Source organism: Toxorhynchites rutilus, chromosome 3 (assembly GCF_029784135.1).
Source record: "Toxorhynchites rutilus septentrionalis strain SRP chromosome 3, ASM2978413v1, whole genome shotgun sequence".
In the NCBI taxonomy this organism is placed as follows: Eukaryota; Metazoa; Arthropoda; class Insecta; order Diptera; family Culicidae; genus Toxorhynchites; species Toxorhynchites rutilus.
The window spans coordinates 238524279-238546347 of record NC_073746.1 but is presented as its reverse complement, the minus strand read 5'-3'; the positions used below and the strand labels follow the sequence as shown (position 1 = coordinate 238546347).

Here is a 22069-nt window from a genome sequence, read left to right as displayed (position 1 = left end):
GAATTGTTATAGCAATAGAACCTAGAGTAGAGTTTGTTCTTATTGTAGAATTGGATATGTAAGTTTCGTTAAAAAGGAGCACAGCTATGATTGAGGTTTGTTTAAGATCGAGGGAACCAATGTTGTCAAGTAAAGATGGCCCAATGGCGATTTCTGAAGGATCAAGCGGACAACTGTCAGAATGAGGATAGGCTACAACGTGAAATTCATCCAAAGGGTCAAATGTTCGGTTAATCTAAAGATTAGAATAGTTGGTCTGACAAATTTGGCAGTCAGGTTAAAGTGAACTCAGAAGATGCTATGGGTTGGCTTGACGGGAAGACAGTTTGCATATAGAATTTGAAATGTAAAAGCAAATTTTTTCTTGATGACTCAAATGTGACATAGAACGAAAGCGGTAAATTGGTTATATTGAAAGATAGAAATGAAATTTGTTCTACAAAGTTGCTCAAAATAACTGTAACTACAACATTACCGAACTATATATCATACTTTTTAAATTTTACATTTTTAAAAAAAAGGAAAAAACCGCATTTTGCTTTTCAAACGGCCACCATTTTGTTAGAAAAAATGTTTTTGACTTGTCTGAGGTTCAAGCGGCATCTTTACTGATTCAGAATCTGTTCAATTTTTTTGTTTCAGATAACCACAATGGCTGGAATCGTGTACGCCATGGAACAACTTTTTTTTTGAACCCTCTTTACTTATATATTTATTTATCAGCTCTGAACTATCCTAGTTATGAATATTTTTTCTCCGTTTAATTTTTGTTTAATTGTTAATAGATGAACAAATAATGATATAATGGATAGGAAAAATAGTTGTTCTATTCTTACGGAGCTCGAAAAAAACGTCCGAAATTCGTGTCTCTACACTAGAATACCCCCTTAAGTGTCCGGATTTCAATGCATTACGATATAGGATAACATGGACATGCAGTTCATTTGAATAATTTAGAGATAATTTCATAATTTTCATGATAACTATGTCTACATGTTATTCTATGATATTCTAATCACCCAATAATATTACCGATTTGTCAAAAGTGGAAAAGGTAAACAAAACAGAAAATCGTAATCCGCGTTGACGGTATTGAGCTTCGTATTACGAATGGGGGAGTAGGCATGATAATGTGGGGTTGCAGAAGAAATGAACAAACTTTTAAAATAAAAATTATGAATGAAAATTATTTTTTCCAAATCAAATTAGTACTCTATGTAAATGAAAATCACGTTTGCTTGCAAGTAGGGAAAAAATATCATACAAAAATTGTGTCTAAAGATAATTTTATATTATAATGGTAAATTTTGGTGAGAATATCTGAAAATTCATAAAAAATAGTTTAAATTAGTGTCAGAACAACTTACTTCTTCTTCTTCTTCAATGGCACTAACGTTCCTAGAGGAACTTCGCCGTCTCAACGTAGTATTACTTGCGTCATTTTTATTAGTACTTAGTTAAGATTTCTATACCAAATAACACGCCTTGAATGCATTCTGAGTGGCAAGCTCTAGAATACGCGTGATCACAGTGCAAGTCGGAGGAAATTTCTTTGACGAAAAATTCCCCCGACCAGAACGGGAATCGAACCCGAACACCCGGCATGTTAGTTATGACGCTAACCACTCGGCCACGGGTGCACACTACTTACTTCAACAAGAACAACTTACTTCTAGTAGGTAAATAACGACAAGAAAAAAATTTCATACAAATTTTAGTAATTTAAAACTGCCTTAGGGCCGACCAATCTGATAGAGAAAAGTTGGCCTCATACAAACTAATGGCCTCATAAAAACTAATTTTAGTAATTTAAAACTGCCTTAGGGCCGACCAATCTGATAGAGAAAAGTTGGCCTCATACAAACTAATGTCGTATCCAGATGTCGACACCATTCCGCCGTCAACGGCAGTTGACCTGCGTATGCGAGGTTATATTTGATGATTTGGAGGTGATTTCACTAAGCATTTTGGGAGGTTCAATTTGGAAATTTGATTCACTGGTGATTATTTTTCGGTAGGTAAGTTATCATCAGAGCGATTCTAAAAATACACCAAATAGATTACAAGTTAGTGACGAGAAGAAGTGTTTACACTTCGATTACAGTCACATTTTTTAAGGCGAAAGTCCATCTATTCAACATGCTACATACTACAAGGCGATGGTTCTTGCTTATTGGAGAGTCTCTTTTTACGACATAATTGGTCTTTTCGAGCAATATTGGCCTTATCCAATGGACTGCGGATCGGTGCGGCGTGTGTAGCACTAGAATAGTGAAGCAACTGCGTCATTTATTGATGATTATCATAACTCACCACAATTATGGAACAACAGAGTGTTTGATATTATCACGCTTCTCCGCAACAGCATCATTAGCTATGTGGATAGCGTGGTCATGTAAAACAGTCTTGCATTCCAACCGGCCTTGGTTCGATCCCCGTTGACGTCATTTGGATTTTTTTTGGGGTGCAATCCCAAAAAATATGAAAAAAGAAAAAGGAAAGGGATTTCTGCTTCCATACATATAAACATTTTGAAGCATTGGGGGACAAATGACATTATTTGCTTATTTGACGCTACAAGGCATGAAAAGACATGGTTTCTGCCAAAAATGAAATGCTTTCTAGCGAGACTAGTTTGGGTGTATATAAAAAAAAATTTTCGTTGCACTAGAAATATTTTTTTGATTTTGTATAACCATATACGCAATAAAATGAGTTTACATGGCAGCGGCAAACAATGTTCTTGGGATTAACAGGCAGTGGCAACTATACTATACTGCCACCAACTATACTAATAAAGGGGGTGTCACATCAAATTGCATCACGGAAAAAACGCTGTAGAAATTCGCCCAGTAGACCGATCCTTTTGAAAATTTTAGACAGTAAAATAAAAACTATTAAACAACTTTTGGCATTTTCTTTTTATTCATACTTCGAGCCCAAGCCCGTATGCTCGCACCTTCCTCTTTACCCCGTCCATAAGGTTCTGTACAACGTTAGGTTGTAGTTTTTTTTGAACAGAAATCCATTTTCTCTTGAAATCCGCCTCCGATTTGACAACTTTTGGGTTCTTCCGGAGGGCCTGCTTCATAATCGCCCAATATTTCTCTATTGGGCGAAGCTGCGGCGCGTTGGGCGGGTTCATTTCTTTTGGCACGAAGGTGACCCCGTTGGCTTCGTACCACTCCAACACGTCCTTTGAATAGTGGCACGAGTAGATCCGGCCAGAAGATGGTCGGGCCCTCGTGCTGTAAGTGGTAAGGTAAGTGGTAAGTGGTAGTGGTGAGCGCTCCTGTAGGCACTCCTAAAGGTAAACCTGCCCATTTACCGTGCCGGTTATCACGAAAGGGGCGCTTTCCGCAAGAGCAGATCGCTTGCCACACCATGTACTTTTTGGCAAACTTGGATAGTTTCTGTTTGCGAATCTCCTCCGGAACGCTTAATTTGTCCTCTGCGGAGAAGAACAACAGGCCCGGCAGCTGACGAAAGTCCGCTTTGACGTAGATTTCGTCGTCCATTACCAGGCAATGCGGCTTCGTCAGCATTTCGGTGTACAGCTTCCGGGCTCGCGTCTTCCCCACCATGTTTTGCCTTTCGTCGCGGTTAGGAGCCTTCTGAACCTTGTATGTACGCAGGCCCTCCCGCTGCTTGGACGAATGAACTTGACAAATTCAGCTTATTGGCGACATCCCGGACCGAACTTCTCGGATCACGGATAAACTGCTTAACTTCGCGCTTGTGATCTTTTTCACTGATGGAGCATCCATTTTTGCCGTTCTTCATCTTCCGGTCGATGGTTAGGTTCTCGAAATATCGTTTTAGTACTCTGCTGACCGTGGATTGGACGATTCCCAGCATCTTACTGATGTCCCGATGTGACAACTCCGGATTCTCGAAATGAGTGCGCAGGATTAATTCACGACGCTCTTTTTCGTTCGACGACATTTTTCCAAATTTACGAAAAATTGACAGTGAAGCATGGCCAACGTGATCTATACACTCTTATCTGATTATAAGCGAAAGCTGAAGATATAATTCCTAAAAATTAAATTTCTACAGCGTTTTTTCCGTGATGCAATTTGATGTGACACACCCTTTAGCTATTTTTTTTATCAATGGTAAATATGTATTGTTCCTCATGTAAGGATTATGTTCCCTGAAGTTGGAATCGATTCGTTGTCTAGTTCCCACGGCCCTATAAAGGGTTAAGTTTTATGAGCGCTCATAGAAAATCCAGTTTCATCAAAACTATAACGTAATGAATAAATTAAATCGAAAATTTACTACGATTTCCGAGACGCGTCTTCCCAGATACACTGAAAAACTAAATTTAAAGAAGAGTAACTAACTTTTGTTTTACTTTTTTGGTCATTCAAATTTAGTGTAGGTGTATTAGGGTGTCAAAAGAAATTGTCATCTCAAATTCTCAAATTGGACTTCTTGAAGCTGTGACTTGACTGTCACAGCGAGTTGTAACAAAATATTTTGCGCGACATTACAAGCGCGAGGCGTCAGTTGGCGCTCATAATGCTCTCTCCCAGTTATCACATTGTGAGTTTTCAGGTCTCGTTTTTATAAAATACTGTTAGGCTTAATAAGTATTTTCGCTGCGAACTGGTTCTGGTGGATTGTATACCGAAAGGATCTATCTCGGAACCATGTCAATGAAATGAAAATATTTAACTCTTTGTGGTCGTTTGTCTGCTCTCAGCCACCACAGCAAGAAACTATGCTAATGTTATATTTTACTCAACCAAGTATCAGTTTATGCTATTCCTAAACGAAGCTTGATGTCTAGTGAACCTGTTCACGAATCAATACGGTGCTCCTATGAGTAATAGATAGCGGTACTCAGTATCAAACAAAGTATTCACCCACACAAGACAACGCACAGTTCGCAGAATGCATAGAAATGTGGGACAAAAATCATAACTGCCATGAATGTAGCCATTGTAACACTTTGGTGTGATGGAAAAGATTGTATCAGAACTACTGTTTGCATAAATGTCTCATGTTATTTGAATAATCGCATAAGTGCCTCAAGCGACAAAATATTTGTTCATCTAAAGTGAGGAGCTCTGATCATTTCGAAATCTTTATTTGAGTAACTAGTTCAAATTATGTTGAAGTTGTCTTTAAGAGCAGAATAATTGTTTGCGTAAGTGTCTTATGTCATCTAAATAATTTCAAGTTATAAAAAGTCTTTGTTTTTTTAAAGTGAAAAGTGCTGATCTTTTCGGATACACATTGCTGGCATTAATTACAAATTAATTGCATCGATGGCAAAAATAAATCATATCCAACGGATAATAAAAATAAAATTATGTATTGAGAATACTTCATATGATTTAATCTTGGGGACTGTATCCAAAGATTTCACATGAAGACGAATTATGAAATATAATTCTTATATAAAGACATCACATTAAAATACATTGTTAAATTAATATATTGTTAATATATAGTTCACAGAATAAGTAAGAAAAATGTTTATATTTACTTTTTCAAGGAAAAAATTTTCCGACCCAAATGCCCAAATTTAAAACGACCGCAAAGGGTTAGTACTCAAAACAAAGGTAATGTATTATACTTCAGAGGATAAATAGTGAAAAAATATTCTGGTTTGGTTTTGATGAAATCTCTAACTTTGCTTAGAATATCACTCATCATATTTTGAATGCTTTGTTGGCTAACCATTTTGTTGCATTACCCTCCACATTGTCGCATCCCGCGGTTAAGACGGCTGTGGGGGTATGATGGACAGGTGGTTGATGTTTATAGTTGCACTAGCTGACCCGGCAAACTTCGTCCCGCCCAAAATTGTTTTTTTTTATTATCAATACCTTCAAACATTCTCGTTTTCTTACTAAGCGCAAGTTCATGAGTCCAATCGCAGAACTGTTCATTGATTGATCTTCTAATCGACCCCGTTGAATTTACCTTCTACTATAAAATTCATAGTACTTCTACCAAAACTCATCATTATAATATCAGATTATTTTCAGACACAATTCTCGTTCAAGATTTTTCAACCACTTGCAAATAAAATGTTTCTCCGTTACATGGAATAAATGTTTGATACAGAAAACATGATAGAATAAAGACAGACCCCTCCCCTCTTCTCCCCTTAGAGAGGGGAGAGGAGTGTCTATTCACCATAAAAAACTTTTCATGCCCCATAAAATCTTCACATGCCAAATTTGGCTTTTCGAGTTATGCAGGAATTTGGTTTTCATTTGTATGACAGCCCACCCTAAGAGAGGGGGAGGAGTATCGAACCACCATAGAAACATTTATTGCATTCTAAAACATCCACATGCCAAATTTGGTTTCGTTTGCTTGAATAGTTCTCGAGTAATGCAGAAATTTGTGTTTCATTTAGTTTCTTCCCCATAAAACCTCCACATGCCAAATTTAGTTCCGTTTGATTGATTCATTCTTGAATTATGCGGAAATGTATGCTTCATTTGTAAGGCAGCCACCCTCCCCCCTTAGAGAGACGGGAGGAGTGTCTATTCACCATAGAAACGTTTTGTGTCCCCTAAAACCTTTGCATGCCAAATTTGGCACTTTCTTGATTAGTTTTCGAGTTATGCAGAAATTTGCCTTTCATTTGTATGGCAGCTCCCCCTTAGAGAGGTGGGTGGAGTGTCTAACCACTGTGAAAACATTTATTGCGCCGTAAAACCTCCAAACCTCGATCGGTTCAGTAGTTTCCGAGTCCATAAGATTCAGACAGACAGACAGAAATCCGTTTATATATATATATATATATATATATATATATATATATATATATATATATATATATATATATATATATATATATATATATATATATATATATATATATAGATTATGAATTTCAAAATTCTGTTGATGGGAAACCCTCCTACATGCTATTCTAGAAAAAACATCCTATGACAATGAATACTGATCAAAAGTGAAATAGGGAAACAAAAACCGAAAATCAAACATGATTCCGCGTGTGGATGTAATTTTTGCGGCTTCGATATCAATCATTTTGAGTGGTTTAATTGCAAAATTGAATTCGCTGATGGTTACAACTCGTTTTGTGAGTTGACAGAGAAGCGATATTAGGTATGTACATAGAAGTAAATTCATTCGTAAGTGGTAAATTTAAATTATTGAAATAATTGCCCTGGTGGGGTTGAAATGGACAGTCACATCCACAATCACATCCAATGCATGATGGAAAGTGAAGGGAAGAATATTGAACTCTTTTTTATATTGCTTTATTTTTTTGTTCTATTTCAGCTACTGGACGCAGAGACACTGTGAGAGCGCGAAATTATTCCTCTCGCGAGCAATAAACCTCTACGCTTCGTATATTATGAACCTGTCCATATCCCCCCCTCCACTACATGTCCATTATACACGCACCGATAAAAATGTTCTACTCTTCGGCTTGCTTTTATTTCAGCAAAAAACATAAAAAAAACACATTTTTATAAAATACTAATATAAAATTATTTCGAAAACCAGTATATTGTACTGTAAGAAACATGAGTTTCCAAAAAAACAATTGAAGTTTTCTTTAACATGACCGTCTTACTCCCATATCCCCTAGTACTTCTCCGCTGTTGCGACAGCTTGCCAAATCAGGCCTAAACATGTCAGATTCATTCATTGCGTACATTCAGGAAGAATACTTTTTTCAGGCACTCCTGCATGTATGTCTCTGCTTCGTAGTAAATGAGGTGGAAACATCATGAGACACTTGGGTGGAAGAGACATCCACAATGTATTCATGTATCGAATTCTCTTCTAAAAAAAAGTCCATTTGTTCCCATCATCCTGGTTCCAAAGCATCAAAACGCATCGCTCTTCCGCTCGCTATAGAAGCACTACTGCGAAAGTGGTGAATAAATTGACGGCCCAAGGGCTACCGCAGTGTTATCGATCGTTCCAAAGCTGCCAAACTTGCTGCTAGACCTTGAACATTTTTGAAGGTCCCATCCCAATTCGAACTATTTTGCCAGACGCCCATGTGTGGGCACAACCTGTAATACTATTGTCGCTGTTGCTGCTGTTGCTGCTGCAGATATCAACGTTTCCACCATATCTTTGCATCCTAATTAGCGCATGCGACACGATCGGCTGACGCCTAGATTAGCACACTGCAAAACTCTGAAATAGAAAGCAACTTCAACAATCGGTTCACCAAACCTGTATTTTAGAAATTATCAGACAGTGGCATTGATGGTTCCACCGGTTGGGGGATTTCGTGTTATGAATTGAGGCCGTTGGTTGGGAGTATCTCAGCTGATGCATTAGCTGCTGCATGATCTCATGCAATTTTTGGTTTTAAGTTTACCTAAAACTCATAGAAAAAAAACGCAAGAACTTTTTACATAATCATATGACAGAATTATCAATCAATGAAATAAAGAGGTTGGAGCTTATTTTATCTCAATTAACTTCTCATCATAACGAATGACCGCATTTACTGGCCATCAACATCCGATAGTGTTCAGTGTTCACACTGATGCTTTCGATCGAACACAGCTGACCATTAAACGCCGGTTGGTAATGCACTGTCCAAGAAAGAGTGAAAATGTGGTGATAAATAAACAAACAAACCAACCAGTGCAACGACTACCGGACTAGCAGTTCTCTGGCGTAACTTGAGTTTTCGTAATTTTTTCGCGCGGACCATAAGGGTTAGGTAGCTCCATGGCATGAGAACGTGTTTTATTTATTTTTTCCACGACATCGTCTAAACGCAAAACGGATTTACTGAGATTGCTTCGCGCAACAAGAGCTGCATGGAATGTTTTCGGAGAGTTAAATGCACCTATGTGAGGAAACCTTGAACACAAATGCTTCAACTAGGTGTCGTATGTTAGTTAAGACACCGGCTCGCTATTGCAGAAACTAGGCTTGGTACGAAAAGTGCGAGTCATTAGGCAGAACTCATGATGAAAGATTTGCCTAATGGAACTGATCTCGATAACCACGACCCCTGGAGGCTACTCAAAAACTTCTAGAATTTTTGGCAAAATTGTCCGGCTGTTCCGAAATCAGGAATTGCAAATTCATTTCGACAACTGCTGCAAATGAATTTGCCAATATGTCGCAATGAGTAATCGAATGCATTAAAAAAATGCATCCATGTGATTGAGTAGTTGACTGAAGCAAACAAACCAGTTGGCTTGAGCCGACCGTGCCGATCGGATTTCCTCTCACCGGCTGACTTGGTGACTTGGTTTGCTATTCGCGTCATTTTCGCATACATCCATATATGCACACACTCTCGGCGGCTTGCCAAACGGCAATACTGGAAACTGGTTGACTAAATATTTACCTATGCATTTTAATTGGCTTCGAATAGGCTACATAAATATACTGTTCCGTGGTGCGAAACTGCTGTATAGAACATTTGCTGTGGTTTTATTACCACAGGGATGACGCTAATGTGTGTACTTGCTGATTCTTCGGTTGTATGCTTACGCGGTTGTCTTCTCTGTTTCAGAATGTTGTTTAATTTTCGCTATTTGAATAGATTCCACAATTCGAGATACAGCCTTGGGTAACCGTAAAAATTATAGGATGTTTTAACAGCTTCACTATACTTATCGATTCAGTGTGACCAATATACCATGCGAATGTTGGGTCGAATATTTTGTGATCGCTCGATCAGCTTCGAATTTGTACGCTAGTAGTTCGAGGGGGTAATGGTCCTACTCACTCTTAGCAAACAAGTTGATCTTCCCATTAAAAGTCTCATACAAAACTGAGAGAGAGGCCAGCTGAATGACAAATAGTTTTTTTTTATTCTTATTACGCTTTTTTATCACGAACACTTTTCCCGAAAATGCACAAACAAAAGTAAAAATTCATTCCATTGCGGTTCGGTTAAGACTTCTGTTGCCGTTCAACGAAAGGTGATGCACAAACAAATTTGTGGATTTTTTAATTTGGATTGATGTTTTTGGAAGCCTTTGAGACGTTGTTTTGCTATAATTATACCGAAAAAAAATGAGTGGGTTATATCTATGATATAACCGCAAGGTTGACGTGGAACTACCTTAGCTTAGCAATCATTCGTTTGTATTGATTAAATTCTTGATTGAATGAAACAGTTTCCAAATTCAATTGAGTTCAATATATTTGCTCTGTGAGTGAAAAAAATGAACAAATGCCGTGTAAAGTCAATTCATTTATTGTGATTGATTGTTCTTCGTTACAAGTAAATTTAATGACGGACCTTTTACGTTTGGTATGATGACTAGAACAAAATATATGTACGGAAGAATTCTCAAACGTTTGATGAACCAGCCTAAGGCTGAAAATCTTTCCAATGAAGACATAAAAAAAATTATCAAACGATTATTTTATTTTCCATTCCCTCTGAAGTTTACATCCCAAAAGTGTACATACTTCTCGAATCTCGAATTTGCTTGAAACTGGGAAGTTCATTCGCTTCTAGTGTCTGCACGATTTTCCCAGGTTCCTAAGTTTAGAAGATCATGTTAGGACAGACATATTCCACTCTGCACAAAGGCAAGCGAGGACAAAAGTACTCGCAGTTTGCATTTATTTGCAGAGCCTATTTCCCCAGAAACCTCGGTTTTGAAGTCTGTGTTAGGGAAACACATTTCAATCGGAACGAAAATACCCCCGATTTGTATGAATTCGCAATGCCGATTTCCCCACGCTCCATGGATTTGAAGTCTGTGTTAGGGAAACACATTCCAGTCGGAACAAAAATACCCCCGACTTGCATGAATTTGAAATACCGATTTCTCCAGGCACCTTGGTTTAGAAATCTCTATTAGGGAACACATTTCGGTGGGAACAAAAGCTCCCCCTACTTTCGTGTGTTCTTCTTCTTCTTTTTGGCTTTAAGAGGGTTTAAACTTTTCAGTTCACTCGCCTCTAGGCTCTTTCGTGTGTTTGCAATGCCGATTTCGCTGCTTGGTTTTAAAGTCTGTGTTAGGGAACATTTTTCGATGAGAACAAAAGTCCCCCTACTTTCATGTATTTGCAATGCCGATTTCCCCAAGGCTGCTTGGTTTTGATGGCTGTGTTAGGGAAACCGTAAATCGGGCCAATCAAAACGATGCAGTTAGGGCGTTTAGATAACGCCTAATATTTTACAGTTATTCAATTGTTTATCTAATGAAAAACAACATTTTGTTAGTTGCGATAGATGCGTAGAAATATTCCCTATCAAGTGATGCAAACATCTCTCCTATCCAGTACGAAATGTTCGAGCTATAAGCATTCGAAATCTTTCATTTTTTCCTGCATGTTCTGTGATTAGGTTTTCATTTTACTCTCCATATATTCCGGTTAGACGTAGTCCCACGTCAAAACTGTTTTGATATTCAATAAGTTCAGTATTTCAGGGTCGCACTGGACACCAAACAATCAATATGCTAATGTTGACGCTGAGAGTAGTCCTACGTCTATCCGGTTATGTTCCCGACATTACTCATCTTTTCGTGTTTTGAACGGACAGTTTCGATTAGTGTTTAACTTTTGCAATCCGGTACAATTTCATTTGACTCGAAACGACGGTATTTTTGTTTTCGAAGCCACTGCTGATCTCTGTGGCTTCAGCGTTTTCGGCTTCTGTGCAGCGATTTTTGAGGATTTTTTTTATTTTTGCTTTCGGACAGCCGCACCGAAAGCGGTACCATTCTTCTCTCCGGTGGACTCATTTTTGGGAGAAGCTTGAACGAACACGACGTACCAGTGTCTTTAATTTGCACAAACAAGCTATTGGTGGTGACTCCGCTCAGCAGCGTTTTCTTGATGAATGAAGTTAGCCATTCCACATCAATCTTGAGCAGTAATAACATGCTCCAACTTTATGGATTTCCTAGCTGGAACCTGCTTGTATACAGATGTTAGTGATTTCAATAGCTTGATTTCAAAGCAATTATAATTTTTACATAAAAAGTCTTGGAAAAATGTCATTTTAGAACTTTCTACAGACTTCAATATTTCCCCTTGATTCATCGTGACTGGCTCGCGCTGACATAATGGTGATCACAACAAACGTGAGCTGGCTCCTCTCTCTCAGGTACAAAGTTCATTCGATCGAATATATGTATTCAATATATTAGATTGGGAAAGAAAAGAATCCGCTTTTTTTAATAAACGTTTGTAGCTAGTAATGTCCGGTGGTCGGTTAATTGGTTAAAGTCTGCAAATAACAATTATCACTCGAACGATTACTACGTAACCAATAAACGAAACAAACGAATAATTCGCGTCGATTAATCTACTTGAAATTCAGAGCAAAAGTCCGTACGTTGTGATGTCCTTTGCAAAAATTTTTGATCGGGGTGTATTTTGACAATGACGAGGTTCGTTGTTTGCTTTTACGCGCATTCGCGGTACTTTCATGTTAAACATTGAGAAGAAGCGGCAGAAAGAAGCAAGAATTCTCAAGTACAGTCCCATTGTGTGAGTAATTTTTACATTTTATGTTTCATATTTGTCATCATTGTTGTTGGCTCGATAGAAAAATAGAGGCATCCTATACATGAACGCATTGTTGATGTAGGGTTACTAAGTCATTTTATTCAATTCGCTTAAGGGGGTATTCTAGTGTAGAGACACGAATTTCGGACGTTTTTTCGAGCTCCGTAAAAATAAAACAAAGAATTTTTTTTCTATCCATCATATCATTATTTGTTCATCTATCTTTTAACAATAAAACAAAGATTGAACAGAGAAAAAATATTCATAACTTTAATAGTTAAGAGCTTATGAAGTGATGGGTTCAAAAAAAAGTTGTGCATGGCGTACACGAATCCAGCCCTTCTGGTTATGTGAAACAAAAAATCGAACAGATTCTGTATCAGTAAAGATGTCGCTATCGCATGAACCTCGGACAAGTCAAAAACATGTTTTTGGGCAAAACATGTTTGAAAAACAAAATGCGGTATAAAACGTTTTTTCTTACGTTTACCGATTTTTTAAAAATAGTAAAATTTAAAAAATATTTTTTTTAGAGGTTCGTGCGATAGAGAGATGCCTGCAGATCGTATCCATATAATTTCGACATTAATTGGTTCAGTAGAACTTGAGATATCGTGTACGCCAGTTTGAAAAAAAACTAGTTCCGAGATAAACGCGTTTAAAGTTCATTGTTATGGCCGTAACAGGTTAGATACCACATCACTAAAATGGCTCTAACTCGGATTTAATATTATTTTCGATAAGTCCTTACTCAATGTCCTGGAAAAAAGGTAATGAAGATGATCGAGTTTCGAGCGACATAGTATGCGCTGCCATAACTATTTCGCAAATAGTGACGTCAGTCGTTGTGTTTATCTTTGATTGTCCACCGCATTCATACAAAAATGCTATTTTCAGGAAATAATTTATTAATTAAAAACGTACATTTTTGAAGAGCTCCCGCTGAATGTGAGGCTAATGTGACAGCGTGGAGTGAATATTTGTGAAACCCCGTCAAAAAGACGGATAAAAGTGATATTTCCATGTGGCATTTTCACTCCCCCACGTTCATAGAAACAAACGAAGTTTCATTATTTTACCGTTATGAAGTTAATGTTTCGAAGGCTCTCAGTGACGGTGTATATGTTGTGAGATAATAATCGCCAAATTATCAAAATTTCACCGAAAATGTTACTGCTTTCGAGAACTAAGCATACGATTGCTCTCTGGACCTTTTTACCCCATGAATATTCGAAATATGCCAAGATACCATTGTCATCTCTTAAAAAACAACCAGTTGAATGATTTCTTGAGAGTTGACTCAAATTAGCATGCAACCGTGAGTACTCTCAACATTGTTTTGTTTCTTCCATATACATTCCATATTGAATGCAAATAATTACGACACGATATTTTGCTTGCCAATACAGATACACTTCGCCTACTACTCCACCTCTATATGTACCTCATTGGTCCTTACTAGAGTATATTCTTGAATGCCTAAACTACATGAAGGAAAATATTGATTTTTTTCAAATTTCTAAACTAGAATACTCCGTTAATAATTGATTAATTTTTTTTTTTCAATTATAGAAGAACCCTGAACTTCCGCGGTTCGGATTATTTGCGAAGAAAAGGTCCATAGTAATTGTATAGAGCTTCCCGAAATTTGTCAATGTGCGGTAGACTCTTGCTTTTTTGTTTTGGTCATGGTTTTTGGATTATCTGACTACTTATATACACGACCTTACAGATGGATAGTTGATTGATTTCTGTATTGAAAAACATAGTTTTTATGCTCGAGTATGATAATAATATGGTTATATTTTTATTATTTTTCTACATATCCTATAGTTACACTTAGGTGTCTATTCTATCAAATTCCTTTTATCAATCCCATTTAATTTGAACGAGGAAAGTGTCACCCATATCTGGGTGACGGGGCGTCGAAAGTTTTAACAAAATGCACATGTAGCGCGTAAAGAACATGTTGTGTTTGCATGTGTGTATATGTTTTGTCATTCTGTTAAACCTAAAAAGCTACATCCAAAATTGATTTTAGGCTCATGTTTTGTCATCCCGATTAATTACATTAAATGAGACATAACATAACAGAAAATGTCATGACTCTCAAATATTGGTAAGCATTTGTATAATATACATGGTACAGCAATATAAGATTAGTACGAGCGAGCGAAACAAAAGACAAATAAGCTTTCCGCATACTTTGCCACATGCACGGCCCAGACCGAGATAGATACTGCTCTCTTTAATGCGCTCCTTTTTTACTCTTAGAAAACACTTTCCAACTTCATTTTATAATCAGGTGCAACATTATCACGCATTTGCTGAACAGCATCATTAGTCATGTGGATAGCGTGGTCGAGTAAAAAAGCCTTGCATCCTAGTCTAGTCGGCTTTGGTTCGATCCCCGTTGTCGCCGTTTGGACTTTTTTTGGGTGCATGTTTCTTTTGCGAGGGTGTCGTTTTTTCAGCAGGATTATGCATAGATCCACGTTTCCAAGCAATCGAAGGCATGGTTTGCCGAGAAGGACAATCCGCTTCTTGAATGACCTGTTGGCAGTCGATTGCAATCCCATAGAGAACCTATGGAGAATCTTGGCCGAGATGGTCTATGCAAACGGTTGACAATTTGACAACATTTCCAGTCTCAAGGCAGTAATTCAGGAATGTTGGGCTATAACCAATATGGCATCACTTTCAAAGCTGTCTGACTCGATGCCAAATCGAGTTGTCAAAGTGATCCGGAATGGAGGTGGACATACTAAATATTAGCTACCGATTGGACTCGAAATTTGCCGCACAAATTTTCTTTTATTGAAATTTTAGGATGCGGCTAAACGAATGTCCACCCTGATTCCACATATTTGAATTACTTAGAAAACAAAAAGTGAATTTATACTTTTTTTTAGAATGAATTCGATGAAAATAAACAATAACCGTCTTTTATGAGCAAAATTGTACAAAGAGTTGACTTATTTTTAAAAATATTGAGGAAAAATAAGGTGCGGCTAAACGAATGTCTACCACTGTATATGACGGATTTTAGTATAGTGTAAATATCAGACAGGCGGGCGACCAGTGTGAGATCCCGGCCGAAATGCTCATATGGGTCGCAGACCGCGTTTACATGAATGATCCTCATGAAGTGAATGGTAAAGACACCCATTATTGGTGAATAGAAAATTTCATACACTTTTTGCTTTTTTTTTATATTTTATCTTCGTATAGTAAGCTCGTATCATAATTCGTATGGTTGATACCGACAGCGTTATCTCTACAACCAAATAACCCACCGTACATTAGAGCAACGGAATATTTCCGTGTTGATCTCTCCCAAATTTCATTCACCTACTATACAAACATGGTGATGCATTGACCGATAGTTTCCAAATAAACCGGTTATTATACTTGCAGGCTTTCAAAATGTGGACGCATCAGTTATTTGCTACGTTAGTAATATTTTTATTCATAACCTTCACGAAATGTGAAATGGACCTCCGTGAGTAGAACATGTTTTGAAATAATAAGAAATAAAACAAAGAATTTGATATTTCACCCTCCTTTCAGCCGAATACTTGCACGTGTGTCATCGTGATGATCCAAAGCTAACCGAATGTATGAAGCAATCCATCGAAACCCTGCGGCCGTATCTGGCCCGAGGTATTCCAGAGTTGGACATCCCTTCCATCGAACCAATCAATCTGGGCGATCTGATTGTAGCCGAAAGCGTACCGGGCCAGGGTATCAGTATTACTGCCAAGGATATCAAGGCGTATGGACCGTCTAATTTTAGGCTGAAGAAACTGAGGTAAGCCCCGTTAACGCTTTGCGATCAAATACATCATAAATCTTGTTCTTTTTTTTCAGTGTGGTAGAATACGGAAAAGTGTACAGCTTCGAGCTAGAGCTTCCCCACTTGTACGTCGAAGGGCGATATGTAGTTGATGGTAGAATTATCCTATTACCGGTGAAAGGTGCAGGCAAATTTACTGGAAACTTCAGTGAGTTTAAAGTTGCAATATGACGAAACCACAGAACTGATTCCGATGTTTGCTTTCAGCGCAAGGTGTTGGAAATGTCCGTATCAAGGGTGACCGGAAAGTGATCAACGGCAAGAACCACCTTTCGTTGGCCAAACTGGACATCAAAATTAGGGTTGGTGATGGTAAAATCAAATTAGAAAACCTTTTCGGTGGAGATCGAACGTTGGGTAGTATACAAACATACATTGCATTGCATTTTTTTTCTGCAACTTTTACGAGCAATTACTTCCATTCTAGGGGAAATCATCAACCAAACCATCAATCAAAACTTTTCTCTAATTAGTCACGAGTTGATCCCGCTGATCGAGAAAGCCCTGCAGAGGATATTCAAGAGGACGGGGAATAAAATACTCGAAAGATTCCCAGAGGAGGTCTTGTTCCCCTGAAGTGCGAAGGGGGAATGGAAGAACTAGACGGAAGTTCACAACAATCCACAAATGATGAAAAAAAATCTGGATTCGAGCGATCGAGATTCGTTACCAATACAAATACTAGATAAAGAAATGGTAATAAGTGTAGCTAAGATGATCGAATGTAAGGTATAGTAATTTATGGATACGACAATGGAGTTGTTTGGCCAATCTTTTGAAATGTGTACATATTGTTGGACTTTTTATTGCGTATTTAAAAATAAATGTAAATTAACAAACTAATATTACGTTAGTCATTTGTTCGGTATGAGAAATAATGTCTGTGCGGTTCAGATGTAGTTTGTTATTATATTTTGGTTATTATTCATAATAAGATTGGCGCGTGCGAAGTGAAACATAAACTATCCTCTGTATTGATTATCATTTAGATAATTACAGTACTTTTTATGATAGCGTGCATAGTGTAAATGAAACAATCCTATATTCACCCCGTGTTGAATAGGGATGTGTATGTGTATGTGAAATCGTTTGTCAATGTTTGTTTAAATTCACTCTTCAAAGTAATAATCACCGGGTTCTTCTACTACGCATATAGAAATTATATAAGATCAATGTGGATTTTTTTTTATCGAAATACAGGATTATACATTTCACAGTCCAGGAAAAATGATCCCTTATTCCCACAGTTGTCAAAGTTTGATTTCATTAGTTTTAGGTTTACCATTCTGAATTACAAATCATGTCACATCCGGACAACCCATTTTTTTATCAAAACAATGATTCTAATGTGGTCTATGACAACTATTGTGCACTTATCATGGGGTTACACTCATTAGATAACCGAAAAAGAATTACATTCTTGAAACCCGAACCGTGTTTGGTAGTTACCCTTGATGACCTTACAAGATACCAACAAACCTGCCATGATTCGTTTGATCTGGGACCCAAATATTTCTTTCTGAAAACATATAGCATAGCTTCTCACTCTCATGTGAAACTATGAATTTATCTAAATAAGGATAGAAGAGTCTGTGTCTAGAGGCATGGGCGAAAGCTTGATGTAGGGTTTCGATTAATGGGGACTACTGCTTTTGAATTTCGCTTTTTTAACTGTTCAGAAATCCATAAATTCAACTCATTCAATACTCTACATAACGACCTCGAAAAAATCGTTTGTTTCATGAGTTTTAATCAAGTTGTAGAAGTGGTAGTGGCAAGAGAAATCCGGAACTATTAATTATTAATCCTGTCTATTTTCAATAGAAAAAAAGTCATAGATATTCTAACACTAACACAAAAACTCGACACGAAGGAAGCCAGAGATTTCTTTATATCGATGTTCATAAATGTACCTAAAAATCACTGTTGAAAAAAACAGAAATAATAATCGATCGTAGGGAAGAGAAACGGGAACGCACAAGTGAATTTGGGGAAGTATAGTTGGCTAAGTAATACTTTTTAGGAGAACGTATACATATAACATAAACTTACGATGTAATGTAGCTATGATATCGTGGTATACGTGAGTGTACTTTTTCGAACATCGTCCTCATTCTGTTGGTACTTTGCTTTATATCTTATCTTTCATTCAAAATGTTTAAATTAACCTTCAGACTCATTGCACCATCAATGAAAACCAAATTGAACCAAAAAACGGGTTGTAATGTGCCGAGGAAGAACAATTTGAGTGCCCGAGTATATTTGATTGCGCGTGACTTTCAGCGTACGGAGTCTCAACGAAACATTGTTGAGGATTATGGGGTAAGTCGTGGTGCGGTCCAGTTCATTCGGAAGCATCAGATGCTCGATAGCGTGGCCGAATGACCGGGAAGAAGACCGAGACGTAAGACTGACGCAAGAACGTACACGTTAATCATCCGGGAAGTAAAGGAAAACCCACGAATAACCATTCCGGCGGTTGAAGGAAGTTTGGTTTGGACCTTCTCAATCGTATGTGTATTTATTTGATCGTATTTGTATTATTTGACGACGCTAGCTGGAACGGGACAGCTTTGCCAAAAAACAACATCCGATGATCAGCAATACACCCAGGTTTTTTTTACGCGGGGGATACGTACCTCGTAAAAAAAACCGCGTTAATTGGAAAATCCGCGTAAAAAAAACCGCGTTAATTGGAAAATCCGCATAAAAAAAACCGCGTTAATTCGAAAATCCACGTAAAAAAACCGTGTTAATTGGAAAATCCGCGTTAATTGGAAACTTCCCGTAAAGAAAAAAAAGGTCACATAAAAATCCTCTTGAGAATCGTGATGGGGTGCGGCATACGCTCTGAGGGAGTTTGAAAGGGAGAGATATGAACTGAGAGAGAGAGAAGTGATGTTGCTCAGGTTTACGCGCAAAAATCGGAAAATCCGAGAAAAAAACCGCGTTAATTGGAAAATCCGAATTCGAGTAAACATTTATTGTAACTCATTAGATGAGTCATACCCTCTAATGACGAAGCGAGGTGGAGTGTGACAAAGTAGTTGTCCAGCCTAAGGTAAATTTTATGGTTTAAATGCTCAAAAAGGTGCGCTAATTGCCTCTGTTCCAACTCTAACTGCTTCTGGTCTAATTCTTTCTGTTCTGTCAGGCATTTGCGTTGCAAAATCTGTCCTCCGACTTGACGTGGTCGTTCCCATCGAAACTGGCATAGGCGGTGGTGAACAACGCGGGCAAATTGAATATGTGTTCGCTACAGATGCATCGAACCTGGCACATAGGTGCGGCACTAATATCCGTCAATAGCACTAAGTTCCGTCATATGGTCTCAGGAAGCATGAGGGACAGATTTGATATTGCTCAGTTTTTTTACGCGGTGACCGCGTTGATTGGAAAATCCGCGTAAAAAAAACCGCGTTAATTAGAAAATCCGCGTTAATTCGAAAATCCGCGTAAAAAAAACTTGTAAAAAAACCGCGTAAAAAAACCTGGGTGTACCTACAAAAAAACGAGTTCAGGTTGCGGTTGCGTCATGTCAACAAGTCTTTGGAGTTCTGGAAGCGCATTATTTTGTCACACGAGTCTAATTTTGAGCTGTTGGACAAGAAAAGGGGACTCCGAATGCGGCGGAAGATCGACGACGGCCTCCAGGACCGGCATCTGCAACCGACTATGAATCTTAGCGCACTTAACGGTATTATGGCCGCTGATGGTTACATCGACATTTTGTGCGAGAACCTGGAAGAATCCATGCTGAAAATGGAGCTGGAGGATAAGTACACCTTCCAACAAGATAAGAACCCTATGCATTCTGCGAAGGAAACAGCAGAATTCTTCCCGGCCCGGATCAAACTAATGGTGCTGACACCCCAAAGCCCCGACCTGAATCCTAGTCGGAATTTATGGGCGATTTAGGACAACAAGGTGGACAAAACTGACGTTACGAACATGCAAACCTATCCTCCGGAATCTCGGAATCTCGTGAAAAGTATGAAAAAGCGTTGTTGTTGGTTATCGAGACCAAAGGGGGTAGGTAATATTGAGTATTAATTATATGTTTTTAATTTAATTTTTTAAAATAAAACATGAAGTGGATTTTTTTCAGGATCAAAAGTCATTTTTTCCTGAAAACACCTACTTTATTCGTAAAATTGTTTTCTTTTTTCAGTATCTTCACTGTTTGTGTTCAAAGTTAAAAAACAATCTATTATTCATTTCCTGACCTAAAATAGAGCGCTGAATATCCGCGATCGGATATTCAGCGGTGCGGATATTGTTTTGTCATGGTATTCAATTCATCTAATCAACACTTTGACTGAAATTCCAAACACTTCATTTTAAAAAGCAAATGTACTGAACTTTCATTTTATTAATAAATGAATGATGAAAACCCCGAAAAATTTTTGCCTCCCCTTCCGTAGAACATCATCTACAGGTATCGATACAACCTTCATAATAGTAAATATTTACAAAAAAAATAACAGTCAAAACCAGCAATAAAATGTTTGTATTAGCAGATTACGTAAAAAACCAAGTATCGTTGATTTTTCAGTTTTCATAGTTATTTTTATTACTCGGTTTGCAGTTTTCATGTTAAGTACTAAGAAAGGTAAGTACAATAAATGGATGAACATCATTATTGAAGGAATCTTCATTATAATTAGTATTGAAATAGGGGTCGTAAAACCGGATAACTTAGGTAAATTTATGAAAAAGGTCTTTTGTCCGTTCAACCTTTTCTTCTTCGTATCATTACAACTTTTTTGTCGTTCGACATTGCGTGTCAAAAATGGTAATTTCAATATTTTGCTAATAATTGTTATCCCAAAATGCCAAAATGTACAGGTGAAATATGGTATGCCACGTTTCTTAACAAAAGTTAATAAATCGAGTCATTGTTCACTAACAATTTATAAAGGGTCACTTGACCCGCTGTGGTAGGAATAGGTATACATGAAACATCGGTAGGTTTAGTGTTAAACAGTCGCGTGGTATATATGGATAGACCCTTACAGCCTCTTAACTTCCATAGATACGACGAACATATCAGTTGTATTAGTGCTGGAATTTCAGTCAAATAAAATTGGAAATATTGTTAATTTTCTGCCATGGATAGAGATTCCCAAATCAATTTTATTGTGGTTAAGTGGAAGGAAGGCTCTGTTGGATTAAAAAATAAAATTAATGTCGCGGAACAGTACCGTTTCGTGTAACGAGACACTATTGGATGGCCAACAAAGCGTAAGTGTTCGGAATTTGAGGTAAAACGGTACACAACATGTTCAGTGTTCATCAGAGTTTTCATACTAAATATATTTCTCCGTGTCTGCTCCTTTGTACGGTTTTTAAATCATTATCCGCTATTTTTCTTTAGTTGCGGTGACTCTGGCACCGTCTTCCGTGGATAATCGGGGTTTTACTGTACTTAAAATCTCAGTACGCAGCCAAACACACAAAGCGCCTGCTGGTAGGCCACAGAAAACCTGGTTTTATAGCGCGACAGTAATTGCTCAAGAGATTGAATTTCTCATCAACTTTTATATCAACCCTTTGTAAGACAGCCACCCAGAAGAAAAAAAACATTTTTTCACCGCACTGGGAATATTATTTCAATATTTTGCTTCACCAAAACATTAAAAGGTATCTGAAAATACTTAATTTTCTAGAGCTGCTAATATGTAAATTCTGTTAAAATTTGTTGAAAATTCAACAAGTTGATAAGTTTTTTACTGGAAACGTTTTATTTAGGAT

The 22069-nt window shown here is 37.6% G+C and overlaps 1 protein-coding gene across 1 annotated transcript in view; it reads left to right on the top strand.

Moving 5' to 3' along the window:
* The window catches only part of LOC129774053 (uncharacterized), a 66680-nt gene that overhangs the window by 7449 nt on the left and 37162 nt on the right, over positions 1-22069 (top strand). Inside the window, exons 2-7 of the mRNA XM_055777749.1 lie at positions 15877-15961; positions 16030-16270; positions 16330-16463; positions 16523-16672; positions 16743-16890; positions 19837-20210. Of these exons, the coding sequence (XP_055633724.1) occupies positions 15886-15961; positions 16030-16270; positions 16330-16463; positions 16523-16672; positions 16743-16890; positions 19837-20210 (1123 nt within the window). The 5' untranslated portion in view covers positions 15877-15885. The remainder of the gene's footprint in view (positions 1-15876; positions 15962-16029; positions 16271-16329; positions 16464-16522; positions 16673-16742; positions 16891-19836; positions 20211-22069) is intronic.